At 45.3% G+C, this 21206-nt stretch overlaps 1 protein-coding gene across 9 annotated transcripts in view; it reads right to left on the bottom strand.

The window, feature by feature from the left end:
- atp8a2 (ATPase phospholipid transporting 8A2) overlaps positions 1 to 21206 on the bottom strand; it is a 64522-nt gene that overhangs the window by 14414 nt on the left and 28902 nt on the right. For all 9 annotated transcript variants that reach the window (XM_036935001.1, XM_036935002.1, XM_036935003.1 and 6 more), the window contains 4 exons: positions 20550 to 20689; positions 19247 to 19385; positions 19093 to 19157; positions 3985 to 4157 (listed from right to left, as the gene is read on the bottom strand). In XM_036935001.1, the coding sequence (XP_036790896.1) occupies positions 3985 to 4157; positions 19093 to 19157; positions 19247 to 19385; positions 20550 to 20689 (517 nt within the window). The remainder of the gene's footprint in view (positions 1 to 3984; positions 4158 to 19092; positions 19158 to 19246; positions 19386 to 20549; positions 20690 to 21206) is intronic.

Here is a 21206-nt window from a genome sequence, read left to right as displayed (position 1 = left end):
CACAGCAGCAAGATGTGTGACCTGTTGCCACAAGAAAAGGGCAACCAGTGAAGAACAAACACCATTGTAAATACAACCCATATTTATGTTAATTTATTTTCCCTTTTGTACTTTAACCATTTGCACATCGTTACAACACTGTGTGTGTGTATGTATGGAGAGAGAGAGAGAGAGAGAGAGAGAGAGAGAGAGAGAGAGAGAGAGAGAGAGAGAGAGAGAGAGAGAGAGAGAGAGAGAGAGATATATATTTAAAAAAAATATACACACACATACACACACCCACACACAAATTACATTTGTACAAATTACATTTGTAATGTCTTTATTCTTTTGGAACTTCTGTGAGTGTTATGTTCATTTTTATTGTTTATTTCACTTTTGTATATTATCTACTTCACTTGCTTTGGCAACGTTAACATGTGCTTCCCGTGCCAATAAAGACCCTTGAATTGAGACGAGGGACAGATCAGTTAGAAACCAGTTACACAACAACCTAAAAGACGTCTGGGAGACTGGAAACAACTATTCAACCAGGTGGGGAACAGACAGACAGAGACACACAGACAGACAGAGACACACAGACAGAGAGAGACACACAGACAGACAGAGACACACAGACAGACAGAGACACACAGACAGACAGAGACACACAGACAGACAGAGACACACAGACAGACAGAGAGACACACAGACAGACAGAGAGACACACAGACAGACAGAGACACACAGACAGACAGAGACACACAGACAGACAGAGAGACACACAGACAGACAGAGAGACACACAGACAGACAGAGACACACAGACAGACAGAGACACACAGACAGACAGAGACACACAGACAGACAGAGACACACAGACAGAGAGAGACACACAGACAGACAGAGAGAGCACGTGAGATCAGATTACCAACAACATAAATTACAAAACGCATAAAGATTAGAATGAATGGAAATGGAAGAGAGGAAAAGAGTTGAAGAGAGAACAAAAGGAGATTTAAAGACAGCTGGCAGATAAACAGACAGACTTCACACATAAACATGAGGTTTCTGTTCAGTGGTTTACATCAGGGAGCAGCAAATATAACCACAATGGCTTCTATTTAGTGCCAAATCCCAAGGTAAAAGTTGGCCTTAACCACAGACCTAGGATAAGATTTTACTGCCCCAGATCCTAACCTGAACCATCGAATAGATGGAAATATATCTGTTCCTGTATCAGTGGTTTAGGGCACTGCTTCCCACTAATGTACTTGTGTAGCCATTCAGTCATTGTGGTAGCTGGTTGAGGGACCAGACCCCTGAGGGACTTCACCCTCTTAACCTGTAACCCTCAGCCTCTCTGTCTGTCTGTCTCCTAAACCGGCTCTGTCTACACAGACAATGAGATGAGGAGCCCAGGGGACAGGGTCTATGGTGAATTCACAGACATTGTGTGTGTGTGTGTGTGTGTGTGTGTAAGAGATAGTATGCCTTTTGAAAACATGGCTCCTGTTACTCTCTGCATGTCAGTTTTGTAGGCCTGTAGTCAGACCAGGACACACAGTAATTTCAAGACCCAACAGGGACCACTCTTTCTTGGGCAAGAGGAAGCAGGCCAGGCTGGGTACGGAGCAAATCTCTACACCAGCATATAGCCTTTCTATGTATCGCTCTGACACACACACCTGCTGCAGGCCAGCGGGATGCCCACGGGTCATAAAGATGGTCTTTGTGTTCTGAGCAGAACCGTGGCCCGGTCAAGCCGAAACCACAGAGCTGGGTGGTCCGCTTAGTATTCTCTCTCTCACACACACACACACACACACACACACACACACACACACACACACACACACTTTCCAAGGGGAAACCATCAGCGAGAGAATTGGCTGGAGAAGCTGATGTTGAAAGATGAGCCTCTGCTCTCTGAGGTGCGTGTCTGTCTGCGTGTCTGTCTACGTGTCTGTCTGCGTGTCTGTCTGCGTGAGAGACAGAAGGAGCGTATAGGACACAAGTAGAAATAGTGACTCAACAAAAAAAATCCCTCAAAGCCCCCCCCACACACAAAAAAGCATTTGAGAATGGTGGCTCGGGGTACCTCAGGGTAGATGAAAGAGGCTAAATGGTCTTCATGGTGGAGTTGAAGAGTAAATGAGGAGTTTAAAGTGGTTGTTTAAACAAACAGAGTGTGAAGTCAGGAACCCAAGCATAGACACCCCTGCCTGAACCCACCACCCCTTACAAACAACACACACACACACCAGGAGGAGAGGATCACAGTCACCTCTGCTATGAGTGGGCCGGGGGGGATCAGGAGGAAGAAAGAGAGGGATCTAGGACAGGGGAGGGAGGGGGGGGGGGGGGGGGGCTAGAGGCATTTGTAAGGCCTTGGAGACCCAAGTCCGGATATGGCTTTTATGCTACAGAGAGTCAATTACGTGTGTGTGTGTGTGTGTGTGTGTGTGTGTGTGTGTGTGTGTGTGTGTGTGTGTGTTTTAATAGCGGTAAGTGAGCCATGACTTGGACATTTCCATGCGGTGTGGTGTATTACATTAACCTCTGAGCTGCATGCCAAGCTTTTAACATCTACAGTTATTTACTACTGTAACCCTGGGCAACCTGCAACATCTACAGTTATTTACTACTGTAACCCTGGGTAACCTGCAACATCTACAGTTATTTACTACTGTAACCCTGGGTAACCTGCAACATCTACAGTTATTTACTACTGTAACCCTGGGCAACCTGCAACATCTACAGTTATTTACTACTATAACCCTGGGAAACCTTTAACATCTACAGTTATTTACTACTGTAACCCTGGGCAACCTGCAACATCTACAGTTATTTACTACTGTAACCCTGGGCAACCTGCAACATCACAGTTATTTACTACTGTAACCCTGGGCAACCTGCAACATCTACAGTTATTTACTACTGTAACCCTGGGTAACCTGCAACATCTACAGTTATTTACTACTGTAACCCTGGGTAACCTGCAACCTTTATCATCTACAGTTATTTACTACTGTAACCCTGGGCAACCTGCAACATCTACAGTTATTTACTACTGTAACCCTGGGAAACCTGCAACATCTACAGTTATTTACTACTGTAACCCTGGGTAACCTGCAACATCTACAGTTATTTACTACTGTAACCCTGGGTAACCTGCAACATCTACAGTTATTTACTACTGTAACCCTGGGCAACCTGCAACATCTACAGTTATTTACTACTGTAACCCTGGGCAACCTGCAACATCTACAGTTATTTACTACTGTAACCCTGGGCAACCTGCAACATCTACAGTTATTTACTAATGTAACCCTGGGCAACCTGCAACATCTACAGTTATTTACTACTGTAACCCTGGGCAACCTGCAACATCTACAGTTATTTACTACTGTAACCCTGGGCAACCTGCAACATCTACAGTTATTTACTACTGTAACCCTGGGAAACCTGCAACATCTACAGTTATTTACTACTGTAACCCTGGGTAACCTGCAACCTTTAACCCTAACCCTCTGAGCTACATGCCAAGCTTTTATCATCTACAGTTATTTACTACTGTAACCCTGGGTAACATGCAACATCTACAGTTATTTACTACTGTAACCCTGGGAAACCTGCAACATCTACAGTTATTTACTACTGTAACCCTGGGTAACCTGCAACCTTTAACCCTAACCCTCTGAGCTACATGCCAAGCTTTTAACATCTACAGTTATTTACTACTGTAACCCTGGGCAACCTGCAACATCTACAGTTATTTACTACTGTAACCCTGGGCAACCTGCAACATCTACAGTTATTTACTACTATAACCCTGGGAAACCTGCAACCTTTAACTCACAACCAGAACCTTTATAGGCAGCACATACACCAAGTACACCCTAACACACAGTCCTATACTCTGCATCTTCCCTGTGTGTGTGTGTCTGACCTGAAGCAGTTGCAGAACAGGATGTGTGTTTGTGAGTGTGCGTGCATTTCTTACCGGCAGCAGATGACGGCCTTGCAGGACAGGGCGAGGTCTAGGAAGGCTTGGCGGAGCTCGAAGGACAGGGCGTACTTTAGGGTCTGTCCATCAATGATCAGAGCCAACTCATTCTCCTTCCCCAGAGAGTCACCCAGAGATGTACAGTGGGCTGTCAGGGTGGCACGTGTAGCCTGGTGAGGGCAAGAGAAAGAGGGGGTGAAACTCAACACACACAGACTGTGATAGACAGATAGATAGATAGATAGATATATAGATTATATAATCTATCTATCTATCTATCTATATATATATATATATATATATATATATATATATATATATATATATATATACACAGGTTTGAAGCAGAAAGAGATGTGAAGGTATACACTGGAAACACACACACACGCACATAAAACACACACAGTACATGCGTGAGGTACTCGTGTTTGTTGGACCAGTCGGAGCAGAGTGTACAGGCCGTTTATGGGGCAGTAGTTTGGGGCAGGTTTATAATGGAGGAACAGGGACTGATAGAGAAAACAAACATCCCATAGACTCTAATGAGAACCATGTGGACAGGCAGGCACGCAACACACCACCACACAGCCCACACAGGAGAATACACACACACGTGGAATACAAGACTTAATCCACACGCAAACACACATTTAAAGGATATGCTTACATCCACATTTAAACTATAAATAGAAACACACTTTCACAATGTTCAATATAAATACAGATACAGTGCCTTGCGAAAGTATTCGGCCCCCTTGAACTTTGCGACCTTTTGCCACATTTCAGGCTTCAAACATAAAGATATAAAACTGTATTTTTTTGTGAAGAATCAACAACAAGTGGGACACAATCATGAAGTGGAACGACATTTATTGGATATTTCAAACTTTTTTAACAAAACAAAAACTGAAAAATTGGGCGTGCAAAATTATTCAGCCCCTTTACTTTCAGTGCAGCAAACTCTCTCCAGAAGTTCAGTGAGGATCTCTGAATGATCCAATGTTGACCTAAATGACTAATGATGATAAATACAATCCACCTGTGTGTAATCAAGTCTCCGCACCTGCACTGTGATAGTCTCAGAGGTCCGTCAAAAGCGCAGAGAGCATCATGAAGAACAAGGAACACATCAGGCAGGTCCGAGATACTGTTGTGAAGAAGTTTAAAGCCGGATTTGGATACAAAAAGATTTCCCAAGCTTTAAACATCCCAAGGAGCACTGTGCAAGCGATAATATTGAAATGGAAGGAGTATCAGACCACTGCAAATCTACCAAGACCTGGCCGTCCCTCTAAACTTTCAGCTCATACAAGGAGAAGACTGATCAGAGATGCAGCCAAGAGGCCCATGATCACTCTGGATGAACTGCAGAGATCTACAGCTGAGGTGGGAGACTCTGTCCATAGGACAACAATCAGTTGTATATTGCACAAATCTGGCCTTTATGGAAGAGTGGCAAGAAGAAAGCCATTTCTTAAAGATATCCATAAAAAGTGTCGTTTAAAGTTTGCCACAAGCCACCTGGGAGACACACCAAACATGTGGAAGAAGGTGCTCTGGTCAGATGAAACCAAAATTGAACTTTTTGGCAACAATGCAAAACGTTATGTTTGGCGTAAAAGCAACACAGCTCATCACCCTGAACACACCATCCCCACTGTCAAACATGGTGGTGGCAGCATCATGGTTTGGGCCTGCTTTTCTTCAGCAGGGACAGGAAAGATGGTTAAAATTGACGGGAAGATGGATGGAGCCAAATGCAGGACCATTCTGGAAGAAAACCTGATGGAGTCTGCAAAAGACCTGAGACTGGGACGGAGATTTGTCTTCCAACAAGACAATGATCCAAAACATTAAGCAAAATCTACAATGGAATGGTTCAAAAATAAACATATCCAGGTGTTAGAATGGCCAAGTCAAAGTCCAGACCTGAATCCAATCGAGAATCTGCGGAAAGAACTGAAAACTGCTGTTCACAAATGCTCTCCATCCAACCTCACTGAGCTCGAGCTGTTTTGCAAGGAGGAATGGGAAAAAATGTCAGTCTCTCGATGTGCAAAACTGATAGAGACATACCCCAAGCGACTTACAGCTGTAATCGCAGCAAAAGGTGGCGCTACAAAGTATTAACTTAAGGGGGCTGAATAATTTTGCACGCCCAATTTTTCAGTTTTTGATTTGTTAAAAAAGTTTGAAATATCCAATAAATGTCGTTCCACTTCATGATTGTGTCCCACTTATTGTTGATTCTTCACAAAAAAATACAGTTTTATATCTTTATGTTTGAAGCCTGAAATGTGGCAAAAGGTCGCAAAGTTCAAGGGGGCCGAATACTTTCGCAAGGCACTGTAGATGTACAATGAGCTCCGAATGTATTTGGACAGTGACACATTTGTTGTAGTTTTGTCTCTGTACTCCAGTACTTCGGATTTGAAATGATACAATGACTATGGAGGTTAAAGTGCAGACTGTCAGCTTTAATTTGAGGGTCATTTCCATCCATATCAGTGAAACCTTTAGAAATTACAGCACTTTTTGTACATAGTCCCCCCCATTTTAGGGGACCAAAAGTATTGGGACAAATTGTATAATTTCAAATCCAAAGTGCTGGAGTACAGAACCAAAACATTAAAAAAAGAGTTTCACTGTCCCAACACTTTTGGAGCTCACTTTATTGTAGAAAAACAAAACTACAGTCCCAGGCACAAACATGAATACACTTCATGGGTACGAACCCACAGAGAAGACTAGGTTATTTCCAATCCAATGACCCCAGCTCATCCCTGTGACCTGGACTGATTGAGATGAACCCTCCTTCTGTCAACTGACTAGTGTGTGGGGGAAACTACACAGCCCTTCTGCCAACTGACTAGTGTGTGGGGGAAACTACACAGCCCTTCTGTCAACTGACTAGTGTGTGGGGGAAACTACACAGCCCTTCTGCCAACTGACTAGTGTGTGGGGGAAACTACACAGCCCTTCTGTCAACTGACTAGTGTGTGGGGGAAACTACACAGCCCTTCTGTCAACTGACTAGTGTGTTGGGGGAAACTACACAGCCCTCCTGTCAACTGACTAGTGTGTGGGAGAAACTACACAGCCCTTCTGTCAAGTGACTAGTGTGTGGGGGAAACTACACAGCCCTTCTGTCAACTGACTAGTGTGTTGGGGGAAACTACACAGCCCTTCTGTCAACTGACTAGTGTGTTGGGGGAAACTACACAGCCCTCCTGTCAACTGACTAGTGTGTGGGAGAAACTACACAGCCCTTCTGTCAACTGACTAGTGTGTGGGAGAAACTACACAGCAATCACACACACACTCCCTTTATTTCCCTCATACACACATTATCCCCCCCGCTGTCCCTACAAAATGTACACACACACACAAACCGCATTCCCTCCGAAACTGATACAACAGCGGGCTGTCCCTCCTCTCTCTTGAAAAATCCCCTCTTGTTTTCTCAGCCTTGGGCTGTGTGTTTTTCTTCTATCCCAGAATTCCTGTTTGCATTTACCTTCTCCCAAACAGGGGAGAGAAAACACAAACAGAATGAAAGGATTAAAGAAGATTACAGGTTGTCAGAGTTCTGCAAATCAAAGTCTTTGCGTGTGTGTGACTGTTTGAGCTGGCGTGCGTGTGCGTGTATGCGTGTTTGTGTCAAGGGGGACTGTCAGATACAGTCACAATCCCCATCCATCTACCCTAGTGTAATATCCTCATTCTGGGAAGGACAAAACAAACATTTCATTTTCTCAAAGCAATTAAGAAAATAAACTTTTTTAGGTAAGCACCTCAATTCAAAAAGGAAGAACCTCGTGCCGGTTGTCAGGATTACGTCACCTCAAACACACTGTTCTTATGAGGTAGTTTGGTGTAGAGGGGCTGTCTGTCATTCTGTTATTAAAACTTCTTAGGGCTAGGCCCCTTTTTTCCCAATTTCCGCCTGAATGGCGTGTCCAAAGTAAACTGCCTGTTGCTCAGGCCCCGAAGACAGGATGTGCATATAATTGGTACCATTGGAAAGAAAATACTTTGAAGTATGTAGAAATGTTAAAATAATGTAGGAGAATATAACACAATAGATATGGTAGGAGAAAATCCAAAGACAAAACAACCAGAATTTTTTTTTTTTTTTTGAGAGAGACCATCCTCTTAGAAATGCAGGGGAAAGGTCGTATTGTAAAATTCCTATGGCTTCCACAGGGTGTCAGCAGTCTATGTTCAAGGTTTCAGGCTTGTAACTTCAAAAACTAATAAGAAATAACTGTTTTTGTAAGAGGACAGTCTTGGAAATCGGTGTTTCTGCGCACCATGACGAAGTTACGCACCTGCTAAAATCGGTTTCCTATTGAACCTACTTCTTTCCGAAATAAATATTATAGTTTGATTACATGTTAGGGTGTCTGAGGAGTAAATAGAAACGTATTTTGACTTGCTGAAACAAAGTTTAGGGGTAGATTTTCAGATTCCTTTCTCTGCAAGTTGAACGAGTGGATTACACTCAAGTCGATGTCACCAACTAAACAGACTTTTTGAGATATAAAAAAAGATTTTAAATAACAAAACAACACTACATGTTATAGCTGGGATGCTTTGGATGACAAATCAGAGGAAGATTTTGAAAAAGTAAGTGAATATTTAATCTTTATATGTGAATGTATGAAACCTGTGCCGGTGGAAAAATATTTTGATGTGGGGCGCTGTCCTCAAACAATCGCATGGCATGTTTTTGCTGTAATAGCTACTGTAAATCTGACAGTTCAGTTAGATTAACAAGAATTTAAGCTTTCAGCCGATATAGGACACTTATATATACCTAAAATATTTAAAATCCATAATAACTATTAGAATTTTATTTGAATTACGCGATCTCCAGTTTCACCGGAAGTTGTCCCGCTCACAGGACACCGATCCTTAAGAAGTCATTTGGTGTAGATTGGCTGTCTGTCACGTTGTTATTATAAGGTAGTTTGGTGTAGAGGGGCTGTCTGTCACTTTGTTATTATAAGGTAGTTTGGTGTAGAGGCGCTGCCACAATATTATGAGATATGACAGACTACCTCCATCATCACGATTACACTCCCGAAGTAATAACCAACACTGTGATTCTCTTTCTCTCTCACACACAGCCACACACACACACACCTCAATGAGTCCAACTGGTAGCAAACAGTGTAATGGCCTAGCACGCCGGTGTTAATAACCCACTGCTACTTGTCACAGCAGATAGCTAGTCTGTGCTAGGATGGTCTAACAGAACTGAAATCAACACTTGTTAACCGATTATAAAATCATTATCAAACAGTTTGCAAATCATCACATCATTGGCTATGTAACTTACTACACCACATGTAAAACTAACCATTTCACATTTGTTCTGTACATCTGCAGATAAGAGACACTGCAGGCTGTAAAATGACTGCATATCTAGTCCTCTTTCTCACAAATGCTGCCTGTTTTTGGAAAAGACTGGTGCAATCAAGGACTGTACATTTTTCCATGTCACTGAATGACACCATAGTCCCTAAGGTAACCTGTCTAAAGGACTCTCTCACCACAGCACTCACATTTGTAGCCATGAAATGCTGTGAAAGGCTGGTCATGGCTCACATCAACATCATCCCAGACACACTGGACTCACTCCAATTCGCATACCACCCCAACAGATCCACAGATGAGGCAACGTCTATTGCCCTCCACACTGCTCTTTCCCACCTGGACAAGAGGAACACCTATGTGAGAATGCTGTTCATCGACTACACCACAGTACCCTCAAAGCTCTTCACTAAGCGAAGGACCCTGGGACTCAACACCTGTAACTGGTTCCTGGACTTCCTGTTGGGCCGTCCGCAGGTGGTGAGGATAGGCAACAATACATCCGCCACACTGACCTTCAACAAGGGGGCACCTCAGGGGTGCGTGCATAGTCCCCTCCTGTAATCCCTGTTCACCTACGACTGCATAGCTGTGTACAACTTCAACACCATCATTAAGTTTGCCGACCACACGACCTTAGTAGGCCTGATCACCGTCGCCAATGAGACAGCCTATAAGGAGGAGGTCAGAGACCTGGCAGTGTGGTGCCAGGACAACACCCTTTCTCTCTCAACGTCATCAAGACAAAGGAGCTGATCGTGGACTACAGGAAAAGGAGGGCCGAGCACTCCACTATTCACGTCGAGGGGGCTGTAGTGGAGCAGGTCGAGAGCTTCAAGTTCCTCGGCGTCCACATCAATAAGGATGTATCATGGTCCACACATACAAACAGAGTCATGAAGAGGGTATGACAACGCCCCCTTAGGAGGCTGAAAAGATTTGGCATGGCCCGTTAGAACTTTTTGATGGTCTACAGTTCCACCATTAGGAGCATCTTGACTGGCTGCATCGCCACTTGGTATGGCAACTGTTTGGCATTCGACTGCACGGCGCTACAGAGGGTAGTGCGTACGGCCCAGTACATTACTGGGACCGACCTCCCTGCTATCCAGGACCTCTATACCAGGCAGTGCCAGAGGAAGACCCTAAAAATGGTCAAAGACTGCAGCCACCGTAGTCATAGACTGTTCTCTCTGCTACAGCATGGCAAGCGGTACCGGAGCGCCAAGTCTAGGTCCAAGAGGCTTCTAAACAGCTTCTACCCCCCAAGCCATAAGACTCCTAAACAGCTAATCAAATGGCTACCCAGACTATAGGCATTGTCTCCCCCCCGGAAGGTTGCTGCTACTCTCTGTTATTATCTACGCATAGTCACTTTAATAACTCTACCTACATGTACATATTACAAGTCCTGGACTGTTCTCTATGCTACCCTCACGGCAAGCGGTACCGATCCTCCAAGTCTGGAACCAACAGGACCTTGAACAGCTTCTACCCCCGAGCCATAAGACTTCTACATGATAAAATAGTTAACTAAATAGCAACCAGGACTATCTGTATTGACCCTTTTTGTACCAACTTTCACTCATCACAGATTCTGCTGCTACTGTTTACTTTCTGTCACTTTATTCCTAGTTATATGTACATATCTACCTCAATGACCTCGTACCCCTGCACATCCACTCTGTACTGGTAAAACGGGTATATAGACAAGTTATCATTACTCATTGTGTATTAATTATAACTTGTATTATTACTTTTCTATGATTTATCTCTCTGCATTGTTGGCAAGGACCTGTAAGTAAGCATTTCCCTGTTAGTCTATACCTGTTTATGAAGCATGTGACGAATAACATTTGATTTGATGACAGATCTCTCAGTAGCAGGCATTTTCAGTTCGAAAAACAAAATTTTATTTTTCATATGCATCTAAGCTGGGAACAAGCTGAAACACACACTCACTCACTCTCACACACACACACACACACACACACACACACACACACACACACACACACACACACACACACACACACACACACAGTAAACCATGTTCTCAGGCTCTTGTGTTGAATCTTATCAGGTTTATATTTAGAGCTGGGCAGTAAGGTTCAGATGGTGTGACATATCATAGGTCACCGTCTCGCCACACACACACACACCTCTGAAGGGTGAGGGTGGGGGAGGAGACAGACACGCTCATATCTGAAAGGCAGATTGTCACCAGTGAGATTTAATAAAGAGTTTCATTATCAGCCAAGCATCTGTACAAACACCCACATCCTCCACAGTCTGGCTGACAGACAAAGCTACACATAAACACCAACACACCTAGACATACACACAAACACCAATACACCTAGTAATACACACAGAAGGTTGGCATAAAATGTGACCATAAATTGAAAGTGTCTACATAGTGTCTTAATTAAGGAGAGGTGTGTGTGTGTGTGTGTGTGTGTGTGTGTGTGTGTGTGTGTGTGTGTGTGTGTGTGTGTGTGTGTGTGTGTGTGTGTGTAGATGAAATGTAAGACTATTAAGCCTGGTCTGTACAAGCCACCACCTCTACTGCAAAGACTGAGTCTGAGTGTGTGTGTGTTTGATATGAAGGTGACAGATGGAGCGTGTCACAGCGTCACTGTCACAAGCTGCCATGTTTACCCAGGAGGCATTGCTCAGAGGGTTTGTTTTGACGAGAGGGAGTGACAAAAGGAGATCCCATTACCCTCCTCAATCATCAACATCAGATGTTTCCCTCTATGCCTCTCCCTATTTCTCTACTTCTCCCTCTCTCCTTTTTTCTCTTCACCTCCCTCCCACTTTCTCTCCCTCTCCTACTTTTGCATCTCACACAAAACATAATAAAACAGATTCCCTGTCTTGTTCACACACACACACACACACCTGTCCATAGAGAGGGTGCTGACAGATGTATAGGTAGCAGCGTGAAGGAGACATGGAAAGGAGGGGAGGGAGGGAGACATCCGCCTGACTACCAACAGAGAAACTAAAGAAACTAAAGAAACAGACAGAGGAAAGGAAGCAGGGAAAGGAGAAAAAGGAGTGAAAAACAAGGAGGACAAGAGATATATTGCAGTGGGACAATAGGTCTCTCCTATGAATGATATGCTCCTGCTCTCTCGCTTTCATCTGTAGTGACCTCCTCTCTCCACGGCTGTCTGGAGCTGTCCTCCCACTAGTCTGTCTGCTTTCATCTGTAGTGACCTCCTCTCTCCACAGCTGTCTGGAGCTGTCTTCCCACTAGTCTGTCTGCTTTCATCTGTAGTGACCTCTCTCCACGGCTGTCTCGAGCTGTCCTCTCACTAGTCTGTCTGCTTTCATCTGTAGTGACCTCCCTCCACGGCTGTCTGGAGCTGTCCTCCCACTAGTCTGTCTGCTTTCATCTGTAGTGACCTCTCTCCATGGCTGTCTGGAGTTGTCCTCCCACTAGTCTGTCTGCTTTCATCTGTAGTGACCTCTCTCCACGGCTGTCTGGAGCTGTCCTCCCACTAGTCTGTCTGCTTTCATCTGTAGTGACCTCCCTCCACGGCTGTCTGGAGCTGTCCTCCCACTAGTCTGTCTGCTTTCATCTGTAGTGACCTCTCTCCACGGCTGTCTGGAGCTGTCCTCCCACTAGTCTGTCTGCTTTCATCTGTAGTGACCTCTCTCCACGGCTGTCTGGAGCTGTCCTCCCACTAGTCTGTCTGCTTTCATCTGTAGTGACCTCCTCTCTCCACTGCTGTCTGGAGCTGTCCTCCCACTAGTCTGTCTGCTTTCATCTGTAGTGACCTCTCTCCACGGCTGTCTGGAGCTGTCCTCCCACTAGTCTGTCTGCTTTCATCTGTAGTGACCTCTCTCCACGGCTGTCTGGAGCTGTCCTCCCACTAGTCTGTCTGCTTTCATCTGTAGTGACCTCTCTCCACTGCTGTCTGGAGCTGTCCTCCCACTAGTATGTCTGCTTTCATCTGTAATGACCTCTCTCCACGGCTGTCTGGAGCTGTCCTCCCACTAGTCTGTCTGCTTTCATCTGTAGTGGCCTCTCTCCACGGCTGTCTGGAGCTGTCCTCCCACTAGTCTGTCTGCTTTCATCTGTAGTGATCTCCTCTCTCCACGGCTGTCTGGAGCTGTCCTCCCACTAGTCTGTCTGCTTTCATCTGTAGTGACCTCTCTCCACGGCTGTCTGGAGCTGTCCTCCCACTTGTCTGTCTGCTTTCATCTTTAGTGACCTCTCTCCACGGCTGTCTGGAGCTGTCCTCTCACTAGTCTGTCTGCTTTCATCTGTAGTGACCTCTCTCCACGGCTGTCTGGAGCTGTCCTCTCACTAGTCTGTCTGCTTTCATCTGTAGTGGCCTCTCTCCATGGCTGTCTGGAGCTGTCCTCCCACTAGTCTGTCTGCTTTCATCTGTAGTGATCTCCTCTCTCCACGGCTGTCTGGAGCTGTCCTCTCACTAGTCTGTCTGCTTTCATCTGTAGTGACCTCCCTCCACGGCTGTCTGGAGCTGTCCTCCCACTAGTCTGTCTGCTTTCATCTGTAGTGACCTCTCTCCACGGCTGTCTGGAGCTGTCCTCCCACTAGTCTGTCTGGTTTCATCTGTAGTGACCTCTCTCCACGGCTGTCTGGAGCTGTCCTCCCACTAGTCTGTCTGCTTTCATCTGTAGTGACCTCTCTCCACGGCTGTCTGGAGCTGTCCTCCCACTAGTCTGTCTGCTTTCATCTGTAGTGACCTCTCTCCACTGCTGTCTGGAGCTGTCCTCCCACTAGTCTGTCTGCTTTCATCTGTAGTGACCTCTCTCCACGGCTGTCTGGAGCTGTCCTCCCACTAGTCTGTCTGCTTTCATCTGTAGTGACCTCTCTCCACGGCTGTCTGGAGCTGTCCTCCCACTAGTCTGTCTGCTTTCATCTGTAGTGACCTCTCTCCACTGCTGTCTGGAGCTGTCCTCCCACTAGTATGTCTGCTTTCATCTGTAATGACCTCTCTCCACGGCTGTCTGGAGCTGTCCTCCCACTAGTCTGTCTGCTTTCATCTGTAGTGGCCTCTCTCCACGGCTGTCTGGAGCTGTCCTCCCACTAGTCTGTCTGCTTTCATCTGTAGTGATCTCCTCTCTCCACGGCTGTCTGGAGCTGTCCTCCCACTAGTCTGTCTGCTTTCATCTGTAGTGACCTCTCTCCACGGCTGTCTGGAGCTGTCCTCCCACTTGTCTGTCTGCTTTCATCTTTAGTGACCTCTCTCCACGGCTGTCTGGAGCTGTCCTCTCACTAGTCTGTCTGCTTTCATCTGTAGTGACCTCTCTCCACGGCTGTCTGGAGCTGTCCTCTCACTAGTCTGTCTGCTTTCATCTGTAGTGGCCTCTCTCCATGGCTGTCTGGAGCTGTCCTCCCACTAGTCTGTCTGCTTTCATCTGTAGTGATCTCCTCTCTCCACGGCTGTCTGGAGCTGTCCTCCCACTAGTCTGTCTGCTTTCATCTGTAGTGATCTCTCCACGGCTGTCTGGAGCTGTCCTCCCACTAGTCTGTCTGCTTTCATCTGTAGTGATCTCCTCTCTCCACGGCTGCCTGGAGCTGTCCTCTCACTAGTCTGTCTGCTTTCATCTGTAGTGACCTCTCTCCACGGCTGTCTGGAGCTGTCCTCTCACTAGTCTGTCTGCTTTCATCTGTAGTGGCCTCTCTCCATGGCTGTCTGGAGCTGTCCTCCCACTAGTCTGTCTGCTTTCATCTGTAGTGATCTCCTCTCTCCACGGCTGTCTGGAGCTGTCCTCTCACTAGTCTGTCTGCTTTCATCTGTAGTGACCTCTCCCCACGGCTGTCTGGAGCTGTCCTCCCACTTGTCTGTCTGCTTTCATCTGTAGTGACCTCTCTCCACGGCTGTCTGGAGCTGTCCTCTCACTAGTCTGTCTGCTTTCATCTGTAGTGACCTCCTCTCTCCACGGCTGTCTGGAGCTGTCCTCCCACTAGTCTGTCTGCTTTCATCTGTAGTGACCCCTCTCTCCACAGCTCTCTGGGCCTGACACACACACGTTCCTAAACTACAATAATGTACATCTGGATTAGTATACTAACTCAACAAATATTTACAGTTGGAGAGATGAGAAAGAGCAAGCAGACTGGTAACGGATTCAGGCTACTTCTCCAACATGTGACAGGAATGTTAAGTTAATAGTTGTTCTGGTTTTAATTGAATAGACTAATTACAGTGCTACTGAATGGTCGTACTGTCATCCTAGTCCCTCCCTCTCTCAGGGAAGCGTGCACGTCTCCCTAGCCCCTCCCTCTCTTAGGCAAGCGTGCACGTCTCCCTAGCCCCTCCCTCTCTCAGGGAAGCGTGCACGTCTCCCTAGCACCTCCCTCTCTCAGGAAAGCGTGCACACCTCCCTAGCCCCTTCCTCTCTCAGGAAAGCGTGCACGTCTCCCTAGCTCCTCCCTCTCTCAGGAAAGTGTGAAAAAAAAAAACTAATTTTAACAATGAAAAGGATTGGTCTACATTTAGCTAAAAATATCTATGTGAGATAGCGGGGCGGCAGGTAGCCTAGTCGTTAGAGCGTTGAGCCAGTAACAGAAAGGTTGCTGGATTGAATCCCTAAGCTGACAAGGTAAAAATATGTTGTTCTGCCCCTGAACAAGGCAGTTAACCCAATGTTCCTAGGCTGTCATTGTAAATAAGAATTTGTTCTTAACTGACTTGCCTAGTTAAATAAAGTAAAACAAAATAAATAATAGCCTACAAGGATATACCATTAGATTCAACATTGTAATAAAATATGCACAGCATAACAAAAAGACACCAGCAGTCTACAAGTTTCACAGCTTGGCGTGCTTGTTGTTGTCGGTCAATCACAGCCAAGCTTCAGTCAGAGGCTCCATGTTACCCATCATCCAATAGGTAAGCAAGCGAAGTGGGAGATTTCTAATCAATGCAAAATGTAATTAAAAGTACAGAATTAAGTTTGGTAAATGAGAAGGAGTAGGCTACAGTGATCTTCCAATAGGAAAGCTGTTGTTTAATGGAATGGAGTTGTTGCAGACAATGATGGAGGGCGCAGCAAAAAAAGCCTATATTAGCTAGCTAACTAGCTAGCTAGCAGGGGAATTTAGCAGGCTACTGTAGCTAGCTAGCTAACTAGCAGGGGGAATTTAGCAGGCTACTGTAGCTAGTTAGCTACCTAGCTGGGGAATTTAGCAGGCTACTGTAGCTAGCTAGCTAACTAGCAGGGGGAATTTAGCAGGCTACTGTAGCTAGCTAGCTAACTAGCAGGGGGAATTTAGCAGGCTACTGTAGCTAGCTAGCTAACTAGCAGGGGGAATTTAGCAGGCTACTGTAGCTAGCTAGCTTCTTTACAACAATTTGATGCTGCCCCGACCAGCACTACCAGATGGTATAACCTATGGCAACAACAGTTTTGGCAAGTTTCTCTCTCTCCCTCCCTCCGTGCCACACACAGACTGTTACACACCGGCCCCTGATCTGCTCTCGCCCCTCTACCACCCCACCCTTATGCTGAAACAAGCAGAGCACAGCGCGCCATTAAAAGTTTACCAAAAACGTGTTTAAACATTTATTTCTACTATCCGGATATCCCCTCCCCCCAAAAATATATATTATTTGAATAATGAAATATTTTTTAAATGCCCATCCCTCATTTGTAGGTATCCCTAGTCACTAGTCCCTAGGGGTTGGGTTAAATGGGAAGACACATTTCGGTTGAATGCATTCAGTTGTGCAACTGACTAGGTATCCCCCTTTCCTTTCACTAGTAGTATCCAAAGTCGGGGACGAACAGCAGTAGGGTCGCCCAAAAAATATGGAACAAAAAAAATTAAGAGTACATATTATTGTATGGCCCAGTATACAAACTCTGAGAAAGATAACATTTTGATAAGAGATTAAAAACCAATGAATTGAAAGTTATTTGTTGACGTAACAATCCCAATTTACCAATTTTAAGGTTGTGTCATTAGATTTGGGGTGGGGTCTCGAGAAATTCTTGGTGGAAAAAGTGCGCTGAAAAAGTTTAAATACCACTGATTTACACACACTCTACCCACAGATACACAACCTACACAACCTCCATCTAAGCCTCAGGATGTGTTCACTGTGTTGTTTACTGAAGTGTGCAATTGTTTCAATTGACTATTATAAAACTTGTTGTAATAACCTGATGCAATATACAGTATTTATAGTTGCCGTGTAGTTAAAAATATATATATATTTTGTTGTGTTGGTAGCATTTTTGTCCTCAGGGCACCACTGCAAATGAGACATTGGTCTCAATTGGGCTCCCTGAATAAATAAAAGTAAATCAAACTGTTTAGCTCAGGATGAAGTGTGCATAGTACAGTCACGGTGAACAACACATCCTGAGTTAAACAGTCACAGTGAACAACACATCCTGAGTTAAACAGTCACGGTGAACAACACATCCTGAGTTAAACAGTCACAGTGAACAACACATCCCGAGCTAAACAGTCACAGTGAACAACACATCCCGAGCTAAACAGTCACAGTGAACAACACATCCTGAGCTAAACAGTCACAGTGAACAACACATCCCGAGCTAAACAGTCACAGTGAACAACACATCCCGAGCTAAACAGTCACAGTGAACAACACATCCTGAGCTAAACAGTCACAGTGAACAACACATCCTGAGCTAAACAGTCACGGTGAACAACACATCCCGAGCTAAACAGTTAAGGTGAACACACTTCTTTGGCACTCTGTCCGTTCTCTCCATATGGCAACTCTGATATCTCGCTCTATCCCAAAACAGTCCATCAGTACACATTCCACTTCATACACACATTCTGAGACACAATGGCGTTTACAGGCCGTAACCCTGCCTGCTATCTGTAGACTGTCTGTCTCACAGACAAATTAACTCCACTAAAGCTAGCAGACTGAGCCATTCTCACATGACAGTTACCCAACCACTTAGAATGACACACAACTTAACAAGCCTAAGGTTGAAATGCAATCTGTAGAATTTGACTGCAGCAAACTGTATTCTACAGAATGTCTCTGATACTGGGGTCTGCACACAGACTCAATAATGCTCACAGATATGTAATAAAGAATGACTATGCCAATCCAGTGGATCTGCAGTGGTAAAGAAGCCCTGTGTTTACCCAGAGGAAATTCTCACTCAATTTGTGTGTGTGTGTGTGTGTGTGTGTGTGTGTGTGTGTGTGTGTGTGTGTGTGTGTGTGTGTGTGTGTGTGTGTGTGTGTGTGTGTGTGTGTGTGTATGTATGTATGTATGTATGTATGTATGTATGTATGTATGTATGTATGTATGTATGTATGTATGAATGAATGAGAGAGAGAGAGAGAGAGAGAGAGAGAGAGAGAGAGAGAGAGAGAGAGAGAGAGAGAGAGAGAGAGAGAGAGAGAGAGAGAGAGAGAGAGAGAGAGAGAGAGAGAGAGAGAGAGAGACACACACAGAGGGATGAGAGGAGAGAAAGAGATCTTTCTACAGGAAGACACCAGACAGCTTAATTACCTCCACCTGTGAGCAGACAAAGAAACACACCCTTCAATCTTTGCTCTGCCACACCCTAGTTCCCACGGTAACACTATAGAACCCACCCTAAAGACACACACACACAGGGAGGAGAAGGAGCAGGAGTAGTAAGTGGAAAATGAGGATGAGGAGAAGAGGAAAGGAAGAGGTGGAAGATGGGTGGGGGAGTAAAGGAGGAATTGGTAAGGCAAGAAGAAGAATATGTACTCACATCCAGTGAATCCTCGTTGACGATGATGAGGGACATGCCATGGGAAACTAGACGACATGAGTAACCTAAGATAGAGAATACAATCTCAGCTACAGCATAGAAACACTCTTCAAGAAGTAAACGCCATCTCTCTCTCCCTCCATCCCTTTCTCACCTATGTTGATGGCGGTCTCCTGTTTGTCTCCAGTGAGGACCCAGATCTTGATGTCGGCCTTCATCAGAGTAGCGATGGTCTCAGGGACCCCTGCCTGGAGACGGTCCTCTATAGCTGTGGCCCCCAACAACAACAGGTCCTACAGAGACACACACACACACAAAGAAAGAGAGAGAGAAAGAGACAGAATGAGTGAGCATAGACTAAGAGAGAGACAAATACATTCAGAAAATGCTTTTCTGGACAAAATACAACTTGGAGGAGTTTGGTGGTTCATTGTGTTTTGAGGACATCTTAGAAACTACATCCAAGTTGGAGAGACAGACTGGCTGGCAGCAGCAGCATACGGCAGGGTAAGAAGAGGCGTGCAGCATGTTAAAACTCTGTAAGTGGGTCAAACAGCAGCATAGGGAAAGTCTGTTAATGTTCCCCAAACATTTATTTTGAACTCAATTAAAAAACGCAAATACACTCATTATTGATGCGCGTGCACACACATACACACACACACACACACGCCCCCCAGCTGGTAACGGTGCAGTGTTTGTTGATTCCAGTTTTACGGGGCTCTTGGCAGACTGGTGAGGATAATTATCCATGTGGTCTTCCAGTCTACCTCTCTCCCTCTCTTTAATCCCATCACCTTCCCTCTCCTCTACTCTGGGCCATCTTTCAAAACCGCTCTCTTTATTGGAGTACTACCTGAGAAACAGCCAAACAAAGAAAGCAATGGTGTCCATGTTCCAGCCTAATGGCCAGCCTTAATATACACTCTCAGAATACATTTCCTGCCAACAGCTGCCATGTCCAGTCTCTTAATGACCACAGGCCTCATCATGTCCAGATGTATACTGGAGCTGTCCTCTGGGTTACAGGGCATCTGTACGGTTGACAGGTTAGTAACTGGCAGGGGATAACACACACCGCTTCTTCAGCACCGAGAGGTCCTTATATCCCGCTACAGTGGATCCAGTAGGACCACTCTGCCCTCTGCTGGACAAACAACCCACCAGCCCAGCAACACACTGACTGAAGGGTATGGTGTAAGGGGTCATCACTATCTTGCCATGCTAGAGTACAGAGGTATGGCTTTACAGTATCTAACTAGATGTATTATTTAACTAGGCATGTCAGCCTACCCCAGCCAAACCCTAACCCGGATGACGCTGGGCCAATTGTGCGCAGCCCTATGGGACTCCCGATCACGGCCGGTGATGATACAGCCCGAGATGCAGTGCCTTAGACCGCTGCACCACTCGTAGCTCAATGCAATGCAATGCTAACCATTGACCCCAACCCTTACCTTCTCCAGTAGTTCGTAGCAGTCCTCTAGTTTCTGGGCCCGGTCTTTAATGATAGTGCTTATACGGGTGTACTCCTTCAGCCACTCCTGGTATACCCCCTCCTCCAGATCAACATAGGCAAAACACAGAGTCCGCAGACCTAGGGGGGACAGGGTCATATATGAATCAAGTCAGGGATGGGCAACCTGCCCCCATTTTTGTAGGCTCACGATACATTTTTGGAACTCAGCTAGGGTCTCAATTTAGAGTTGAGAGTTAGTATATACAAGGTGCAATTTTGAAATGTGGTTGTACATCAGCAGTTTTTCTCTTATGTCAATCGCTGACAGTCACTCAATTAGCCCATGTCAGCTATTTTTGTTCTGCTTTGTAAGTTAGCTGGCTAGACCATCTAAACTTGTAGTAATCATGATCGAATTACAGATCCGGGGTAGCCCAATGATGTTGTTAGGATATCCGAGTGAGAATGTCTATCAAAAACAGCAAACATTTCTTTCCCCCCTATGCCAATATGTGTCAAATTGAAGGAAATTAACTCTAAAATAGGGCTGTCTCCGACTAAAAACAATGCTGGTCGATCGAGAGTCATCTGTTCTTTCGACCAACGTGTATTCTTCTATAATAGACAAACTCTATGTTTGAATAAAATCAACTAT

Source organism: Oncorhynchus mykiss, chromosome 11, assembly GCF_013265735.2.
Source record: "Oncorhynchus mykiss isolate Arlee chromosome 11, USDA_OmykA_1.1, whole genome shotgun sequence".
NCBI lineage: Eukaryota > Metazoa > Chordata > Actinopteri > Salmoniformes > Salmonidae > Oncorhynchus > Oncorhynchus mykiss.
Note: the sequence above shows the minus strand (reverse complement) of the source record. Positions and strands in the feature narration are given on the sequence as shown.